The following is a 20,714-nucleotide window of genomic DNA, read 5'->3' as shown; positions in this document are numbered from 1 at the left end:
TTAAGTATGAATTGATATGTGTCGGTGTTGTGGCACCGTAGGCAGTCCCAGTTCATCCTCCTGCACCAATAGACATAAGTGAGCAGAGAATTAGTCTACTGGTTGACAAGTGTACACAAACAGGGGGGGCTCAAGCAAAGTAAAGTATGTGAATTTTTTGAGATGTTCAACAGAGACTTTAAAGTCCAAGATCAAATCCATTATAGAATAAATGTTTGGCACAAAAAAGGTTTGCATGTTCCCCTTCTATGTGTTTCTTTTACTATTAAGATCAATCTAGAATAAGCTCAAAATTTTCACATCAATAACATAGTCATGTATCATGAAATCGAGCCCGAAATAGACATGAGTTAATAAATGCTTTCATAATGATATCAAGTATCTAGCCAGTCAAAGTGTCAATTAGATCATGTGACAGGATAAAAGAAACCCATTTAAAGCTTCAAACACAATGATTGCATGGGAAATGACATGAGCCATCAATTTCCCTAGGGATATCAGCACCATAAACAGTGTGGACAGAAACTAGTCAGTCTCGCAATTGACATACCTGCTGCCAATTTGCTAGAATGTGACCACTGGGTGCAGCAGGTAAGTTAAGCTCAGAATCAAGATCTGTCTCGTTGTCTAGTTGGAGGTACAATGGGACTAAATTCAAATAAAAGTCCATATCGGCTTCCAAAGCATCAAGCTCTGCATTTTGCAATACAGAAAATGAGAACAGAAAAACAGAGAAGCGGCTTGCCTGTAAATTAACACATACATGCGGGAAACCCCACTGAAGTTTTACAAAAATGCCAACAAAATTTTTCAGATGATACCTAAGACTGGTATAAACTGGAGAGTTTGCTGGTTCAAATTCAACTATGAAATTTCGATAGAGGATTGGTTCTGAGCTGGCAACCGCTGTAAGGGAACTAGTCACCTCGGTATCTTTAAGGTGACCATATGTGGCATTTGAATTATCTAAGAATAACCGACTAGCAAATAAGAGCCATACCCCCCATAAGTCCTCCTCATCAATGTCATCTGGGACCTTGTAGCTTCTACCAAGAGTTTCTTGTATCTCATTGCTCACATCCATAAGATCCACCATCTCATCTTGCATTCTCTATATATTTGAAAAACATCCATGGATTCAGATGTGATTCAAACAAAATTATACAGGAATAATAAAAATCAAATGAAAATGTATTTAAGTTGAAGATCTTGAAAACATGAAGAATCTGGTAAACAACAGGATGATGCATATATCTATATCTTTGATCCTGACAGTCTTCATGATACCTTTCGGCTCTTTACTGGCAGCCTTCATGGCAGTGATCTGTTAAATGGAAGGCACTTCCACATAAGTTTGGGAGATAGAATCAGAATCTATCATGAACTAGATAGGAAACCAAGGCAACATACAGTCTGTTGAGCATCGATAATTCCCTCTGATGCGAAACCAACTTGGTTGAGATTATAAGTTTGGTTCTGCAGGGAGAGCACAGTTGGAGCATACAGATTAGAGCAGCATACTTACATAGGCTTGTGTCACAGAAATGGAATGATTAAATGCTACAGGATAATCAGCTCCATATTTAAGTCTTAACTAAGGCCTGGAGCCTTCCAAGTTAAGAATATGGAGGAATAATAGCATTTCGCTTCTGTCATGTACTACATGCATGTTAAGAACTTGTGAGCCTTCCAAGTCAGCACACCCTAGTTTGTACAAGCAACCTAAGTAGACAAGAATACAACCTTTACCTACAAGAAATTTTTGAAACATACAAAAATGAGCTATTCTAAAGAAGAGAAAAAAAATCGAAACGTGTATGAAAGAACCTCAACTAGATTCGGCCAGGATTCAGCTATGCCTTCTCCCTTCTCGGATAACCTATTTGGATGGTGACTTGCCGGCAAGAGAGGAGAGGAAGACGTTGCTGCAGCGCGTTGTGGACGTTTCATCGAACATGTGGTGTGCGGGAGCCGCTGACCTTTATGGCCCTGGCCGCCTCTCTCCTCCGAATCCTCTTCCTGTCCCTGGCTGAAATCGATGCTCAAGCTACCAAAATCTGCAGCAAGACAACAACAACAACAACAACAACAACAACAACAACAACAACAACAACAACAACAACAACGAGAGTTCGCTTCATCCGTGGCATCAATCACCAGAAGTTGCACGAGGCGGCGGAAACGAGCACCGGGGGTCGAGGGTGTCGGTCGTCGCAGTTTCGAGACGGCACAACTTGGCAGGTACTCCCTCCGTTCGGAATTACTTGTCGCGGAAATGAATATATCTAGACGTATTTTAGTTCTAGATACATTCATTTCCGAGACAAGTAATTCCGAACGGAGGGAGTACTCCGCAGCGATGGCCTGGATGCCCATTTACAGGCTTTTTTTTCCAGCGTGAGGCTTTTTTTTTACTTATGCTTATATTCCAAAAATGCACTAAAATCTACTCCTACTACTGTAGATATGTAGATATATATAGAAAAAAATCATCCATCCCAAAATAAGTGCCGTGGTTTACCAGTAGTTTCTAAAGAATGTTCAATGTGTAATATAAAATTGTTTTGGCGAATGTAAAAGATTATGTTCTTGCGCTTTTAAAAAATGTTCGTACAATTCAGAAAAATGTTCGGGAGTTCCAAAAATTCTCATGCAGTACAATTTTTTTTCATATGGTTTAAAACAAACCACACCATACAATAAAAATGTTTGTGACATTTTAAAATGTTCACACTTTTAACAAAATTATGTTCATGAAATTTCAAAAAACAAGTTTGTCCATGCTCAACATATAATTAAAAAAATGTTTGCATGTATATGGAAAATGTCCAACGCGTATTCAGAAAACATTCAATGTGTATTTAAAAAATATTCATCATGCAATTACAAAATTATCAAGTTGTATCCTGAAAATGTTTCACATGTATTGAGAAATATTAAACATGTACTTGAAAAATGGTTATCATGTGTTCCAAAACATGTTCAAAGACGTATTTTATAAAATGTTCATCATGCATTTGAAAAATATTCAGTGTGTACACAAAAAATAGTAGAGCATTTGAAAAATATAGCTCTGGCGCTACTATCCATCGCTTTTAGCAAGCGCTAGCGTACGAGTCCCTCGCTGGTCACCCCTAAATAGGTCAGCGAGTGCTAGCCAGCAAGCCAGCGCGAGCTAGTGTGTGGGTTGTTTTCTTTTTCTCCAAAAATTGTAATTTTTTAATGATTGAACTCTTTGAAAACACGAATAAATGTTGAGAACACGATTTTTTTTTAAATCCAAGCAAAAAATCGAAATTCTATCCAAATTTTGAAAAAGTGAAAAAAATTCAAATTACTTTTTGAAAAAATACACACTTAGCAATTAATTATATATTTTGTTGAACATTTTATTTATATAAAATGAACATTTTATTTATATAAAATGAACATTTTATATACGGTTAACAATTTTACAAAATCACACTGAAAAATTATTAAATATGCAATGAACATTTTATTCGTCTACAATGAAATTTCCTTAATATACGGTGCATAATTTTTAACTACATTGATCATTTTATGTTTTATGGTGAACAATATTTAAAAATCCCAAATAATTTTTGATGTCTCGAACAATTTTTTAGAAATGTGAAAACTTTTTGAAAATTTCTTGAAATTGTGATTAAAATTTTAAATTTTGAACATATTTTGGTAAAATAAAAAAATGATTTGAAAAAGGTGATTTTTTTCATAAAAACATGAACAATTTAGAATATCTGAACATTTATAGAAAATTTTGAAATTAAAAAAGAAAAGAAAAGAAAATTAAACATAAAAGGTAATAAAACTAGGAGGAAAAAATAGTAGAAAATAAAACTATTATTTCAAAGTCATATATTTAAAAAGGAAAAAGTAAAAGAGAAGAACGGAAACGAAAAAGAAAGAAACCAAAGAAGAAAAAGAAAAGGTAGAAATAGAAACCGGGTAAAAAAAACTAGCAAAAAACATAGAGAAGAAAAGACCATTTGGAAGCTTCCCAAAACTTTTGGGAATGCTTCCGCTCAATGGACTGGCCCGCTAGACACGCCTGTAGGTGATTGACGTCGTAACGCTAGCAAAAAACGACATACATCAGTTGTGATATAGCTCTCGCGCTTGGCGAAGGCAATTCTAGTCAACTGTGTGTGCGTGCCAGGCTCTACGATTTGGTGCCCGTGATGGACCTCACAATTACGACGGGCTGAAGTAGTCTACACCACACAAAATGATGGTCCGAAAACAGCGCAAGAAGTAACTACTTATAGCAAGACTTCTCCCATGTCCTTAGAAACAAACGTAACTATTCACAAATCATATTCATGTTCATAATCAGAGGGGTATTAATATGCATAAAGGATCTGAACATATGATCTTCCACCAAATAAACCAACTAGCATCAACTATAAGGAGTAATCAACACTACTAGCAACCCACAGATACCAATCTGAGGTTTTGGGACAAAAATTGGATACAAGAGATGAACTAGGGTTTGAGATGACATGGTGCTGGTGAAGATGTTGATGGAGATTGACCCCCTCTCGATGAGAGGATTGATGGAGATGATTTCCCCCTCCCGGAAGGATGTTTCCCCGGCAGAACAGCTCCGGTGGAGCCCTAGATTGGTTCTGCCAAGGTTCCGCCTTGTGGCGGCGGAGGTTCATCCCGAGAGCTTGCTTATGATTTTTTTTCCAGGGCGAAAGACTTCATATAGCCAAAGATGGGCACCGGAGGCCTGCCAGGGGGCCCACGAGGCAAGGGGGCGTGCCCCCCCACCCTCGTGGATGGTGCGTGCCCCCCCTCTGGTGCTTTCTTCGCCCAATATTTTTTATATATTCTGAAACTGACTTCCATGGAGTTTCAGGACTTTTGGAGCTGTGCAGAATAGGTCTCTAATATTTGCTCCTTTTCCAGCCCAGAATTCCAGCTGCCGGCATTCTCCCTCTTCATGTAAACCTTGTAAAATAAGAGAAGATAGGCATAAGTATTTTGACATAATGTGTAATAACATCCCATAATGCAATAAATATCGATATAAAAACATGATGCAAAATGGACGTATCATGAGATCGTGAGGATTAATTATCTTGGTGTCGTGGCCCTAGATTGTAGAATGGTGAATGATGAAATTTGTGAGTCAGTCCAACAAATGGTATTGTCAATAGGGTACATATAGTATTTTTTGTAGCCAGGTCAGCCAATGGTCCCATGTCTATAGGTGGTGTTGAAGGAAATATGCCCTAGAGGCAATAATAAAGTTATTATTTATTTCCTTATAATCATGATAAATGTTTATTATTCATGCTAGAATTGTATTAACCGGAAACATAATACATGTGTGAATACATAGACAAACAAAGTGTCACTAGTATGCCTCTACTTGACTAGCTCGTTAATCAAGGATGGTTATGTTTCCTAACCATGAACAATGAGTTGTTATTTGATTAACGGGATCACATCATTAAGAGAATGATCTGATTGACATGACCCATTCCATTAGCTTAGCACCCGATCGTTTAGTATGTTGCTATTGCTTTCTTCATGACTTATACATGTTCCTATAACTATGAGATTATGCAACTCCCGTTTACCGGATGAACACTTTGGGTACTACCAAACGTCACAACGTAACTGGGTGATTATAAAGGAGTACTACAGGTGTCTCCAAAGGTACATGTTGGGTTGGCGCATTTCGAGATTAGGTTTTGTCACTCCAATTGTCGGAGAGGTATCTCTGGGCCCTCTCGGTAATGCACATCACTTAAGCCTTGCAAGCATTGAAACTAAATGAGTTAGTTGCGGGATGGTGTATTACAGAACGAGTAAAGAGACTTGCCGGTAACGAGATTGAACTAGGTATTGGAATACTGACGATCGAATCTCGGGCAAGTAACATACCGATGACAAAGGGAACAATGTATGTTGTTATGCGGTCTGACCGATAAAGATCTTCGTAGAATATGTAGGAGCCCATATGGGCATCCAGGTCCCGCTATTGGTTATTGACCGGAGACATGTCTCGGTCATGTCTACATTGTTCTCGAACCCGTAGGGTCCGCACGCTTAAGGTTACGATGACTGTTTTATTATGAGTTTATGCATTTTGATGTACCGAAGGTTGTTCGGAGTCCCGGATGTGATCACGGACATGACGAGGAGTCTCGAAATGGTCGAGACATAAAGATTGATATATTGGAAGCCTATGTTTGGATACCGGAAGTGTTCCGGGTGAAACCGGGATTTTACCGGAGTACCGGGAGGTTACCGGAACCCCCCGGGAGCTAAATGGGCCATGATGGGCCTTAGTGGAAAAGAGAAGAGGCAGCCCTACATGGGCCGCGCGCCCCTCCCCTCCCTTGGTCCGAATTGGACAAGGAGAGGGGGCCGGCCCCTCTCTCTCTTTTCCCCCCTCCACAAGTCCTATTCCAACTAGGATTGGGGGGGGGGGATCCTACTCCCAGAGGGAGTAGGACTCTCCTGGCGTGCCCTATGTGGCCGGCCATCCTCCCCCCTTTGGTCCTTTATATACTGAGGCAGAGGCACCCTGAAACACACAAGTTGATCCACGTGATCTATTCCTTAGCCGTGTGCGGCGCCCCCAGCCACCATAGTCCTCGATAATACTGTAGCGGAGTTTAGGCGAAGCCCTGCTGCTGTAGTGCATCAAGATCGTCACCACGCCGTCGTGCTGACGGAACTCTTCCCCGACATTTTGCTGGATCGGAGTCCGGGGATCGTCATCGAGCTGAACGTGTGCTAGAACTCGGAGGTGCCGTAGTTTCGGTGCTTGATCGGTCGGATCGTGAAGACGTACGACTACATCAACCAAACGCTTCCATTGTCGATCTACTAGGTATGTAGATCACACTCCCCCCCTCGTTTCTATGCATCACATGATCTTGCGTGTGCGTAGGAAATTTTTTGAAATTACTACGAAACCCAACAGTGGCATCCGAGCCTAGGTTTTATATGTTGATGTTATATGCACGAGTAGAACACAAGTGAGTTGTGGGCGATATAAGTCATACTGCCTACCAGCATGTCATACTTTGGTTCGGCGGTATTGTTGGATGAAGCGGCCCATACCGACATTACGCGTACGCTTACGCGAGACCGGTTCTCCCGACGTGCTTTGCACAGAGGTGGCTTGTGGGTGACAGTTTCTCCAACTTTAGTTGAACCAAGTGTGGCTACGCCCGGTCCTTGCGAAGGTTAAAACGGAGTCAAATTGACAAACTATCGTTGTGGTTTTGATGCGTAGGTGAGATTGGTTCTTACTTAAGCCCGTAGCAGCCACATAAAACTTGCAACAACAAAGTAGAGGACGTCTAACTTGTTTTTGCAGGGCATGTTGTGATGTGATATGGTCAAGACATGATGCTGAATTTTATTGTATGAGATGATCATGTTTTGTAACCGAGTTATCGGCAACCGGCAGGAGCCAACCGGCAATCGCGATGTAATGCTTTACTTTATCACTAAACGGTAGCGATAGTCGTAGAAGCACAAGCTTGGCGAGACGACAACGATGCTACGATGGAGATCAAGGTGTCACGCCGGTGACGATGGTGATCACGACGGTGCTTCGGAGATGGAGATCACAAGCACAAGATGATGATGGCCATATCATATCACTTATATTGATTGCATGTGATGTTTATCTTTTATGCATCTTATCTTGCTTTGATTGACGGTAGCATTATAAGATGATCTCTCACTAAATTATCAAGAAGTGTTCTCCCTGAGTATGCACCGTTGCGAAAGTTCTTTGTGCTGAGACACCACGTGATGATCGGGTGTGATAGGCTCTACGTTCAAATACAACGGGTGCAAAACAGTTGCACACACGGAATGCTCAGGTTATACTTGACGAGCCAAGCATATACAGATATGGCCTCAGAACACGGAGACCGAAAGGTCGAGCGTGAATCATATAGTAGATATGATCAACATAATGATGTTCACCAATGAAACTACTCCATCTCACGTGATGATCGGACATGGTTTAGTTGATTTGGATCACGTGATCACTTAGAGGATTAGAGAGATGTCTATCTAAGTGGGAGTTCTTAAGTAATATGATTAATTGAACTTAAATTTATCATGAACTTAGTCCCTGATAGTATCTTGCTTGTTTATGATGATTGTAGATAGATGGCTCGTGCTGTTGTTCCGTTGAATTTTAATGCGTTTTTGAGAAAGCAAAGTTGAAAGATGATGGTAGCAATTACACGGACTGGGTCCGTAATTTGAGGATTATCCTCATTGCTGCACAGAAGAATTACGTCCTGGAAGCACCGCTGGGTGCCAGGCCTGCTGCTAGAGCAACACCAGATGTTATGAACGTCTGGCAGAGCAAAGCTGATGACTACTCGATAGTTCAGTGTGCCATGCTTTACGGATTAGAATCGGGACTTCAACGACGTTTTGAACGTCATGGAGCATATGAGATGTTCCAAGAGTTGAAGTTAATATTTCAAGCAAATGCCCGGATTGAGAGATATGAAGTCTCCAATAAGTTCTATAGCTGCAAGATGGAGGAGAACAGTTCTGTCAGTGAGCATATACTCAAAATGTCTGGGTATAATAATCACTTGATTCAATTGGGAGTTAATCTTCCAGATGATTGCGTCATTGACAGAATTCTCCAATCACTGCCACCAAGCTACAAGAGCTTCGTGATGAACTATAATATGCAAGGGGTGAACAAGACTATTCCCGAGCTCTTCGCGATGCTAAAAGCTGCGGAGGTAGAAATCAAGAAGGAGCATCAAGTGTTGATGGTCAACAAGACCACTAGTTTCAAGAAAAAGGGCAAAGGGAAGAAGAAGGGGAACTTCAAAAAGAACGGCAAGCAAGTTGCTACTCAAGAGAAGAAACCCAAACCTGGACCTAAGCCTGAAACTGAGTGCTTCTATTGCAAGCAAACTGGTCACTGGAAGCGGAACTGCCCCAAGTATTTGGTGGATAAGAAGGATGGCAAGGTGAACAAAGGTATATGTGATATACATGTTATTGATGTGTACCTTACCAATGCTCGCAGTAGCACCTGGGTATTTGATATTGGTTATGTTGCTAATATTTGCAACTCGAAACAGGGACTACGGATTAAGCGAAGATTGGCTAAGGACGAGGTGACGATGCGCGTGGGAAACGGTTCCAAAGTCGATGTGATCGCGGTCGGCACGCTACCTCTACATCTACCTTCGGGATTAGTATTAGACCAAAATAATTGTTATTTGGTGCCAGCGTTAAGCATGAACATTATATCTGGATCTTGTTTAATGCGAGACGGTTATTCATTTAAATCAGAGAATAATGGTTGTTCTATTTATATGAGTAATATCTTTTATGGTCATGCACCCTTGAAGAGTGGTCTATTCTTATTGAATCTTGAGAGTAGTGATACACATATTCATAATGTTGAAGCCAAAAGATGCAGAGTTGATAATGATAGTGCAACTTATTTGTGGCACTGCCGTTTAGGTCATATCGGTGTAAAGCGCATGAAGAAACTCCATACTGATGGGCTTTTGGAACCACTTGATTATGAATCGCTTGGTACTTGCGAACCGTGCCTCATGGGCAAGATGACTAAAACACCGTTCTCCAGTACTATGGAGAGAGCAACAGATTTCTTGGAAATCATACATACAGATGTATGTGGTCTGATGAATATTGAAGCTCGTGGCGGATATCATTATTTTCTCACCTTCACAGATGATTTAAGCAGATACAGGTATATCTACTTAATGAAACATAAGTCTGAAACATTTGAAAAGTTCAAAGAATTTCAGAGTGAAGTGGAAAATCATCGTAACAAGAAAATAAAGTTTCTACGATCTGATCGTGGAGGAGAATATTTGAGTTACGAGTTTGGTGTACATTTGAAAAATTGTGGAATAGTTTCGCAACTCACGCCACCCGGAACACCACAGCGTAATGGTGTGTCCGAACGTCGTAATCGTACTTTACTAGATATGGTGCGATCTATGATATCTCTTACTGATTTACCGCTATCGTTTTGGGGATATGCTCTAGAGACAGCTGCATTCACATTAAATAGGGCACCATCAAAATCCATTGAGACGACGCCTTATGAACTGTGGTTTGGCAAGAAACCAAAGTTGTCATTTCTAAAAGTTTGGGGCTGCGATGCTTATGTGAAAAAGCTTCAACCTGATAAGCTCGAACCCAAATCGGAGAAATGTGTCTTCATAGGATATCCAAAGGAAACTATTGGATACACCTTCTATCACAGATCCGAAGGCAAGACTTTTGTTGCTAAATTCGGAAACTTTCTGGAGAAGGAGTTTCTCTCGAAAGAAGTGAGTGGGAGGAAAGTAGAACTTGACGAGGTAACTGTACCTACTCCCTTATTGGAAAGTAGTACATCACAGAAAACTGTTTCTGCGACACCTACATCAGTTAGCGAGGAAGCTAATGATGATGATCATGAAACTTCAGAACAAGATACTACTGAACCTCGTAGATCAACCAGAGTAAGATCCGCGCCAGAGTGGTACGGTAATCCTGTTCTGGAAGTCATGCTACTAGATCATGATGAACCTACGAACTATGAAGAGCGATGGTGAGCCCAGATTCCGCAAAGTGGCTTGAAGCCATGAAATCTGAGATGGGATCCATGTATGAGAACAAAGTATGGACTTTGGTTGACTTGCCTGATGATCGGCAAGCAATTGAGAATAAATGGATCTTCAAGAAGAAGACTGACGCTGACGGTAATATTACTGTCTACAAAGCTCGACTTGTCGCAAAAGGTTTTTGGCAAGTTCAAGGGATTGACTACGATGAGACCTTCTCACCCGTAGCGATGCTTATGTCTGTCCGAATCATGTTAGCAATTGCCGCATTTTATGATTATGAAATTTGGCAGATGGATGTCAAAACTGCATTCCTGAATGGATTTCTAGAAGAAGAGTTGTATATGATGCAACCAGAAGGTTTTGTCGATCCAAAGGGAGCTAACAAAGTGTGCAAGCTCCAGCGATCCATTTATGGACTGGTGCAAGCCTCTCGGAGTTGGAATAAACGTTTTGATAGTGTGATCAAAGCATTTGGTTTTATACAGACTTTTGGAGAAGCCTGTATTTACAAGAAAGTGAGTGGGAGCTCTGTAGCATTTCTGATATTATATGTGGATGACATATTACTAATTGGAAATGATGTAGAATTTCTAGATAGCATAAAGGGATACTTGAATAAAAGTTTTTCTATGAAAGACCTCGGTGAAGCTGCTTACATATTAGGCATTAAGATCTATAGAGATAGATCAAGACGCTTAATTGGACTTTAACAAACCACATACCTTGACAAAATTTTGAAGAAGTTCAAAATGGATCAAGCAAAGAAAGGGTTCTTGCCTGTGTTACAAGGTGTGAAGTTGAGTAAGACTCAATGCCCGACCACTTCAGAAGATAGAGAGAATATGAAAGATGTTCCCTATGCATCAGCCATAGGATCTATCATGTATGCAATGTTGTGTACCAGACCTGATGTGTGCCTTGCTATAAGTCTAGCAGGGAGGTACCAAAGTAATCCAGGAGTGGATCACTGGACAGCGGTCAAGAACATCCTGAAATACCTGAAAAGGACTAAGGATATGTTTCTCATATATGGAGGTGACAAAGAACTCATCGTAAAATGTTACGTTGATGCAAGCTTTGACACTGATCCGGACGATTCTAAATCGCAAACCGGATACGTGTTTACATTAAACGGTGGGGCTGTAAGTTGGTGCAGTTCTAAACAAAGCGTTGTAGTGGGATCTACATGTGAAGCGGAGTACATAGCTGCTTCGGAAGCAGCAAATGAAGGAGTCTGGATGAAGGAGTTCATATCCGATCTAGGTGTCATACCTAGTGCATCGGGTCCAATGAAAATCTTTTGTGACAATACTGGTGCAATTGCCTTGGCAAAGGAATCCAGATTTCACAAGAGAACCAAACACATCAAGAGACGCTTCAATTCCATCCGGGATCTAGTCCAGGTGGGAGACATAGAGATTTGCAAGATACATACGGATCTGAATATTGCAGACCCGTTGACTAGGCCTCTTCCACGAGCAAAACATGATCAACACCAAGGCTCCATGGGTGTTAGAATCATTACTGTGTAATCTAGATTATTGACTCTAGTGCAAGTGGGAGACTGAAGGAAATATGCCCTAGAGGCAATAATAAAGTTATTATTTATTTCCTTATAATCATGATAAATGTTTATTATTCATGCTAGAATTGTATTAACCGGAAACATAATACATGTGTGAATACATAGACAAACAAAGTGTCACTAGTATGCCTCTACTTGACTAGCTCGTTAATCAAAGATGGTTATGTTTCCTAACCATGAACAATGAGTTGCTATTTGATTAACGGGATCACATCATTAAGAGAATGAACTGATTGACATGACCCATTCCATTAGCTTAGCACCCGATCGTTTAGTATGTTGCTATTACTTTCTTCATGACTTATACATGTTCCTATAACTATGAGATTATGCAACTCCCGTTTACCAGTGGAACACTTTGGGTACTACCAAACGTCACAACGTAACTGGGTGATTATAAAGGAGTACTACAAGTGTCTCCAAAGGTACATGTTGGGTTGGCGTATTTCGAGATTAGGTTTTGTCACTCCGATTGTCGGAGAGGTATCTCTGGGCCCTCTCGGTAATGCACATCACTTAAGCCTTGCAAGCATTGCAACTAAATGAGTTAGTTGCGGGATGGTGTATTACAGAATGAGTAAAGAGACTTGCCGGTAACGAGATTGAACTAGGTATTGGAATACTGACGATCTCTAGTATAAGAAAATATAGATAATGAGGGCATGTACAATGGTTGATAAGATTGCCTTATCTTATGTCCCCTATGTAATCTAGAGAAGACAACAGAAAATGATGTACAATGTATTACTCTCCGTCTGATCTCTAGTAACAAGATATTCCTAATTATGTGGTGAGAGAATTTTTGCTAAGAGATCATCTCTTAATGAAGAGAAGGCAAGTTTTTTCTTATGGTTTCTCTCTCCTCCACCTCTGCAATTATCCTAAGTAGCACTTCTAAGATAAGACCATTGTATATGTCCTCATACATCCTTTCCTTGGATGTAAATCAAGTCCATTGGTAATTATTATTGATGCATAAATTGATCTGTATTCATATAAAAGATAGGCCATCAAGCAATCATTAATTGGATGTAAACCAAGTCCATATTTAATGAACATTAATTAAACAATTGATTTATACCCAACTGTAGAAAGATTAGTTCACCGGATGACTACCCATTAAATGTTCAGTGCATCATCAGTACAATGCAATCTAAAGCCTTCTAAAAAAAGAACCTGGCTCAATTCTATATAAGTTGTGTTCTATGAAGAAGATACAAGTACGTCAAGAATCACATAGTTACTATTTCATGAAAATAACACAATTACCTATACAAATGGGAGGTGATTATGTTGTCATATCGGTCTTACTATGCTTTTTGTGTATAACTTTCCACCTCACCTTTGTTGAATCGATAGACGTAGATGTCAATCTCCAGACAAATGAGAAGGTAACCAATAGTTTACTTTTAGATTTTGATATATACAACTTTTTATCAATTGCTTTATGTATTATCCCATTGTTGTGTCTACTTGACCACTTAATCTTGATAATTACTATTGGTGTTAATATTCATAACTACTTTATGTTACTTATATGCCCAACTAAAATTTAGGACACATATGTGAAACAAATACTTATCTTTCAAAGACTATGTACATCAATTATATATGCTAACTAGTCATGAACTATTATTTCCCTCTACAGAACACCACTCTTTTAAGACCTAAACCTTTCCGTTTTCCTTGGAGAGCTGATATCATGAATGAAGGAAGCGGCATTGTTTCTCATGTACACACACTCAACCCCATTCTCTGTATATATCTCTCTTTACTTTTTCATGTGTTAGATTTGGGATATTTTGTTAATTTCTTGTTGGGTATTGATCACAAAAAACGTCACAATGTATATGCCAGAGTGACATGTGACAAATATAAAAGGCAAAGTCAAGGTATTTCCAATATAAGCATCACATATTTAAACCATAGAGAAAAAACAGTAGAAATCTAATTCATTCGTGATGTATCTAAATCATTGCTAGTCAATCTAAATTATGGCCAATGGTCCAAGAGACAAGGTGGTACATAAAGACCAGATAAAAGGCATACACCTAAATGAACTTATCTTGATCCCCTATATACCGCGAAAGCTATGATCATTACATACAAAACATGCTACCAAAATACTGTGAACAACAGATTCGGAGAGGCATTCAAGACATACTCTATTGGAGACTTATGCTGACATACCAACTTTATTGGCAATACACTTCACACCTATTAGAGAGAAAATCAAATCTTGTTTCAACCATGCCACAAGGAGAGAAGATGTTGTGAGCCCAAACACGTAAGTAAGACCATCGAAAATGCACATGGACTAAAGCATTGCATGCATCACCACAAAAGGTCTAACTGCGTTGGATTGATACCACACCCCATGGAGGAAGCTAAATCCAGTATGATATACTCAACAAGGCCAATGAAAACTAATCTAGACTAACTCCAAGATAGCATGAAAAATTCCCCATTGTAAAAGTCTGGTAGGTGAACCTCATACCAAGGCCAAGAACGCACACCCTCACTTGTTTATTATGTCGTTCTCTATAGATTTTTCTGGTTATTTACTAATTTGAGCTATAATCTTCTATCACTAGTATGCAATGTGGCACACAGAGCCAGGACAATTCTACGGCCTTTGAGCTGACATGAGTATATGGGCTTTACCAAATCAAGGAACTTCTCAAGAATCTGGAGCATCCTTGCAGATCTATTGTCAAGATGGAGGAAACTACAACTTAATTCAAGTTGGATTTCATGTACAAACATATCACCCATTATGGTAAAGTCAAAATGCTTTTGAATAAACAACTATTTCATAATTTGCTTCTGCTTGCAGATTTCCCCCTCTTTGTACCATAACAGAGATATTCGCTTCTTTACATATTGGACCGTAAGTATAATCAATGTCATTTTAACAAGTTATATATTATTGTGGTCCCCATATAGTTTTCTGGTATTTCATAGGAGTTAGAGGCACTATTGGACTAAGTAAAAGTCTCTTTACATCCAAAATAATACATGTCTCCTTTTTTTGTTGCTCAGAAGGACTTGAAATCGAAGGGGTGCTACAACTTGCAGTGCCCAGGATTTGTTCCTGCAAGTCGAGCTAATCTGGTGCCTGGACAAGCCGTGGCTCCTCCATCAATTTATGGCGAACAAGACCACTACGTTAGGCTTAGCCTCAACAAGGTGCACCATTTGTCCCATTCTAGAGATTACTATATCTATACAAATTCACAAATATGCTACTATTTCTACAATAAGTAGATGATACATGCGCGTTCCTGCAGCAACCTCATCGAATGAATCACGTAAATAGATGCTATAAGAGCAACTACAAAAGAGAAGAAGTTGGATTGTAGTTAACAGAATTCCATTTTTCTAACAAAATGTGAAATATGAACTGCATAGGTATCCTCAGAGTGCCCAACATATAATCCATTCATGACAACAAAAAATAAATGCAAAAACAGTAATTTATGATGAACATGCATGACTTACTGGCGTGGCAAGACTGCATGGATAGAAAAAACAAGCACATATGAAAAATATAACTTACGGGAAACATGCATGACTTGTTGATGTGGTATGGATGCACACATAGAAAGAAAAGTAAACTTATAACTAACATGTATGACTTGTTGACGTGGCATGGCTGCTTGAATAGGAAAAATAGGTAGTGGGTTGCAACTATTTAAGAATAGAGGATTAAAATTAACAAAGATATATTTTATTAATGTCAAAATTAGTTAGGCATAAATTCACATGGTTATTAAGTACCATGCTTTGTATTTTATTAAGAAAATATGGAACATTGGAATCTAGGAAATTGTACGCCACCCAAGATTCTTGCAAATAACAACATGTTTTCTACTCTTCTTGTACATGAAATTTATTGTTCATTGATGTCATCAATCCCTTGTTGACTACAGGATCCAAATTCCGGAGATTGGGTGGTGTACCGTCATGATTTACAAAAACCATCATTCTTGGGACATTTTCCAAATAAGCTTTGCCCCGGAACACAACGTATACAAGCCTTGACTGGATTCGTGAATTACTTGAAGAATGCACATGGTCCTCCAATGGGTAGCGGCCACTTCCCCGATTATGACGATAAGAGATCTGCGTACTTCAAGCACATTCAGAATTACAATCCAAATGGCCATTCTTCCGACCTCTTTGGCATTCCCATGGTCAAGTTAGTTGATAGGCCAGATTGTTATAGAGCAAATAATTTATTTCACGAATATAAGAAGGGTTATATGTTCAACTATGGTGGACCAGGTGGTTGTGTTGGTTGATAAAAAAAAGTTGTATTGCCATTTGCGTTCAATAAATAAAAAAGACTGTCCCTTGTTTCATTTCACGAATATAAGAAGGGTTATAGGTCTTGATGTTGATTATCACCATTGTCCTAGTTTATTAAATTGTTGGTTTTCACCGCACACTTAAGCCATTCCCATCACGTGCACTTCTGACAGGAGCTAGGTGACAATAGTAAGACAAATCAATGAAGCCTCAAAGCAGCAAACACCATACGATCGGACCTCTATGGGCCCAAATATGGGGCAGGAAACCTAGGTAGAACACTACCAACCAATGTGGAATGTTTATTTTGTGTGTGCACTTGCTGCTGTGGCCAAACCCTCCATCCACTGAAAGTCTGAAGCTTGTCTCAGATAGACTCACTGTGTGCAGTGCAAGGTTGGTGCATAGAGAAAGTGGAGCACACTTCTTCCTGCGCAAGCAGCCGAGTTGACGATGATGATGACGGCGAATTTCTCGTCTCTGGGCATGCAGGAGATGACGGCGAGGATGATGATGGTGATGATGACGGGGGCTGATCGAGCACACACCCCAAGCCGCAGACGGGCACGATGCATGCTTTTGCTTTTGTTTCTCGTGATGACTTGTAGCAGAAAATGTAGAACCTAACACAATAATCTGAACAATCGTCGAGTTCAGAGACCTTTGCTACACGACAGCTTTGGTCGACAGGCAAGCAATATTACAAAAATGAAGTCCTTGTCCATATGAGCATTATATATCCAGGAATATGTAGTCCTTGTCCTTGGGGCGGAACAGAAAATAATATATGTTTTCAGGGTTAGGGCAGGACTGGCATGAACTGGATCTTTTTATGTGATGGAAACCAATTTTGGATATGCAATTAGAACTGCTGGATTGTTTTGTCCATCAACTGGAGAGTTGCTCCATATATACATATAGCATGGACTCATGCTTGATCAGGCGGAAAAGAGCTCCAAGTCTTCCCGTCAGTGCTGGAGATGTGATGGAGATCATTCAACTGGAAGCATGCAAAGATACATCCTGAGCTGACTCGGAACCTGCAAGCACTCCTTCTGAGGTGATCTGCCTGCTTGTGCTACTAGCCTCATGTGGTGCGTTTTAAAATTTCTCTTGGAAACATGAACCTTACTTCTGATACATGTGCATGTGCTTAGCATCCGAGCACTTCATACTTCGTTAATACAGTATAATGAAAGCGGGCGGTGCGTCCTTTTTTCTCTAAAAAAAATTGTGGTCGGCTTCACCAAACATTCTCTTTTGGCTTGATTGTCCACCATAATTATTTTGGGCACACCATAGGATTCACCCATGATGGTCGTGATGCTGTGCGCAGCATCTCACAAACTCTGATGATCAGATCCGGCACTGCTGCACATAAGAAATATCAGCTGGGCACAACGATCTATCTACACAGGCGTCAGTATATCATTTGGCAGCAGGTGAGCAGGAAGATGCGTCTCAAAGGTTGATACTTGTCGTGGCCTGCCCCTGAAGATTTGTACAATAAATTTATCAGCTAACATAATAGTCTGAATAATCAGAGACTTTTGTTACAGACTTACAGTAGAAGTTTGGTCGACGGTTACACAGGCAAGCAAACATTGGAAATTCGTCTTGTGCTCATAAGAAAGATGATTGACATGGAACAACAAATAATTTACTACTACGGTACCTTGTGTCTTACTTAGTTTCAAGCATTGGTTGGCGAGATTGACATGGAACAAACATACAGCCTTCTTTTTTCTTTTTGCCTATTACAAACTTAAGATCATGTGAAAAGGCCCAGCTGAAGAAAACAGGAGAGCTAGCAACGCCCCATAAATTCTTTATAAGAAAAGTAGATACTGATTCAGCCAAAATAATCATCAAAATTCACCTCAGCTAGTGGAACCAGACATGCTAAAAAAACAAGTTCTTGCAACCAGGAGCTAAGGCAAGAGAATACCATGCACGGGGTGACGTACAGAATAATGCAGAAATTGTGCCAAACAGCAAAGGTAGTATGAGTCTACCTTAGAGACTATGTTTAAGATGCAACCAGTCTAATCTTCACGTACACATAAGCACAGGCGCCACTTGGATCTACCAAAGTATGGGAGCAATAATAATCATCCGCACACTTTCTGATTACTCGTATCTACAAAGTGCTGGGCTTTCAACTAATACATGGGAAGACGTACAGAAAGTGCTAGAAGAAGTAGAATATTACCAAATCAATCCACTTGAGCTTGGAACTTTTCTTCGGTCAGTGTTGGTGGTAGGGCTAGGGTTCCTACCGGCTCTACTCCGTAGGTTATATGGGCAGAAGGTATCTTACAATCTAATATTTATAACCTGAAAACGACTAGCCTAAGATAACTTGTGGGCCAAGCCCTTAATCTACTGCCCAGCAGGCCTCCTCCGGTTGTATTGTAAACCGTTCATAACATCTCTCCCCGCCTGCACAAACAGCTCGTCCTCGAGCTGAAAGTCTGGATAGTGTTGGCGGAAATCCTCACGTGGCTCCCAAGTAGCTTCCTCCACAGGAAGACCCGCCCACTGGATCAAGATGAACCATACCCCGCGACGAAGTTGCGCCTTCAACACCTTCTCTGGCTCCGGAAGAAGACGTCCATTGACGGTCGGGGGAAGCGCTGGTGGAGCCGCCGGTGGCTCTCCATGAAAAGGCTTGAGCAGCCCCACATGAAACACATCGTGGATGCGAGCGCCGGCCGGCAGCTGAAGACGATAGGCCACCTGCCCAATGCGCTCCAAGATGGCGAAGGGTCCCGCGTAGCGAGGCCCGAGCTTGCGCTTCGCGCGCGGGTCGAGTGACTGCGTAGAGCGGTGAAGAAGACGCAGCCACACCCAATCACCCACCGCGAACTCCGCCTCGCGATGGTGGTTGTTGTAGTAATGTTGCGCCAGCTGCTGAGCCTGAAGGAGACGCTGACGGACCTCCGCAAGCATCTCGTCACGGGTGCGAATAAGGTCGCCCGCGGCCTCCGTCCTCGCCGTAGCCGGGTCCATCGGCAAGATCGGCGGAGGTGGCCGCCCGTAGACCACCTCAAATGGTGTCGCACGCAGGGCAGAGTGGTAGGAGGTGTTGTAGCAGTACTCCACCCATGCGAGCCAATCCACCCAAGCACGAGGCCGATCACCTGTAACACTGCATAAATACATGGCGATCACCTTGTTAACCACCTCTGATTGGCCGTCCGTCTGGGGGTGGAAGGCCGTGCTGAAGCGGAGCTTAACGCCCCCAATCCTGAAGAGATCGCGCCAGACATGGCCTGTGAACACCGTGTCGCGATCACTGACGATCGAAGCAGGAAATCCGTGTAGACGGACAATACCGTCGAAGAAGGCACGAGCCACGGACGCGGCGGTGTAAGGATGCCCCAGCGCGATGAAGTGAGCATATTTAGAAAAGCGGTCGACCACCGTGAGAATGATCGACTTGCCTCCCACCTTGGGAAGCCCCTCGATGAAGTCCATGGAGATATCGGCCCAAACCTGAGAAGGCACATCCAGGGGTTGAAGAAGACCAGCTGGCCGTAGCGTCTCCGTCTTGTTGCGCTGACACGTCGCACAAGAGCGCACCCAATCGCGAACGAGGGCACGATCACCAGGAATGTAGAAGTCAGCACAGAGACGATGGAGGGTTTTCTGCACACCCTCATGGCCAGCCGAGTGGGCTAGCAGCAAGACCTGGTGACGGAGATCATCATGAGCGGGAACGAAGACACGGCGCCCATGGACCAGCAGGCCGTCGGAGAGGCGCCATGGCTCCTCCAGGTCGCCGGCCGCCAGCTACTGCTGCAGGAGAACCGCATCAGCGGCGTTCGTGGTGGCCCGGCGAATGTCGTCGAAGAGGCCGAAAGTTGGCCCTGAGCGGATGCAGAGTGCCTACCCCTCGGAGTCGCCGGTGACGGAGTCGAGGTCGGCATCACGGCGGGATAAGGCATCAGCCATGGTGTTAAGACGACCCGGGCGATACTCGACGGAGAAATCGGAGCCGAAGAGCTTGCTAATCCACTGATGCTGGGGCACGGTGGAGAGCCTCTGATCCAGCAAGAACTTGAGGCTGCAGTGGTCCGTGCGAATCTGAAAAGACCGGCCCCACAGATAGGGCCGCTAATGGCGCACCGCCTGCACCAAGCCAATGAGCTCCCGCTTGTACGCCGCGAGCTTGAGATGGCGCGGGGCGA

At 41.7% G+C, this 20,714-nt stretch overlaps 1 protein-coding gene and 1 pseudogene across 2 annotated transcripts; one reads left to right on the top strand and one right to left on the bottom strand.

Moving 5' to 3' along the window:
• Positions 1-2,376, bottom strand: LOC125532549 (vacuolar protein sorting-associated protein 60.1-like). The gene is made up of 8 exons (XM_087534264.1): positions 2,340-2,376; positions 1,980-2,057; positions 1,526-1,560; positions 1,411-1,476; positions 1,239-1,324; positions 1,001-1,109; positions 551-691; positions 1-60 (listed from the first exon to the last, which is right to left on the bottom strand). Exons 1-8 carry the CDS (start codon positions 2,374-2,376, stop codon positions 1-3), a joined length of 612 nt encoding a protein of 203 aa, XP_087390390.1.
• Positions 2,377-13,427: 11,051 nt separating this feature from the next.
• On the top strand, positions 13,428-18,005 carry LOC125541358 (protein neprosin-like; annotated as a pseudogene). Its single transcript, XR_015615945.1, has 6 exons — positions 13,428-13,601; positions 13,859-13,942; positions 14,805-14,966; positions 15,047-15,100; positions 15,253-15,399; positions 16,143-18,005. The product of XR_015615945.1 is annotated as a protein neprosin-like (transcript).
• Positions 18,006-20,714: the final 2,709 nt, after the last annotated feature.

The sequence above is a fragment of the Triticum urartu genome, chromosome 1A (assembly GCF_056163025.1).
Source record: "Triticum urartu cultivar PI428250 chromosome 1A, HENAU_Tu73, whole genome shotgun sequence".
Classification (NCBI taxonomy): Eukaryota; Viridiplantae; Streptophyta; class Magnoliopsida; order Poales; family Poaceae; genus Triticum; species Triticum urartu.
This window is presented reverse-complemented; position numbering and strand designations above follow the sequence as displayed.

Bases quoted from the DNA above. Each gene is read 5' to 3' on its own strand.
- LOC125532549 (XM_087534264.1), bottom strand. From the start codon at position 2,376: ATGGGCATCCAGGCCATCGCTGCGGAGTACTCCCTCC. The intron at 2,058-2,339 runs GTTCGGAATTAC...GTCTTGCTGCAG, and splicing joins CGCTGCGGAGTACTCCCTCC to ATTTTGGTAGCTTGAGCATC. The intron at 1,477-1,525 runs GTAAGTATGCTG...CTCTCCCTGCAG, and splicing joins TTTCTGTGACACAAGCCTAT to AACCAAACTTATAATCTCAA.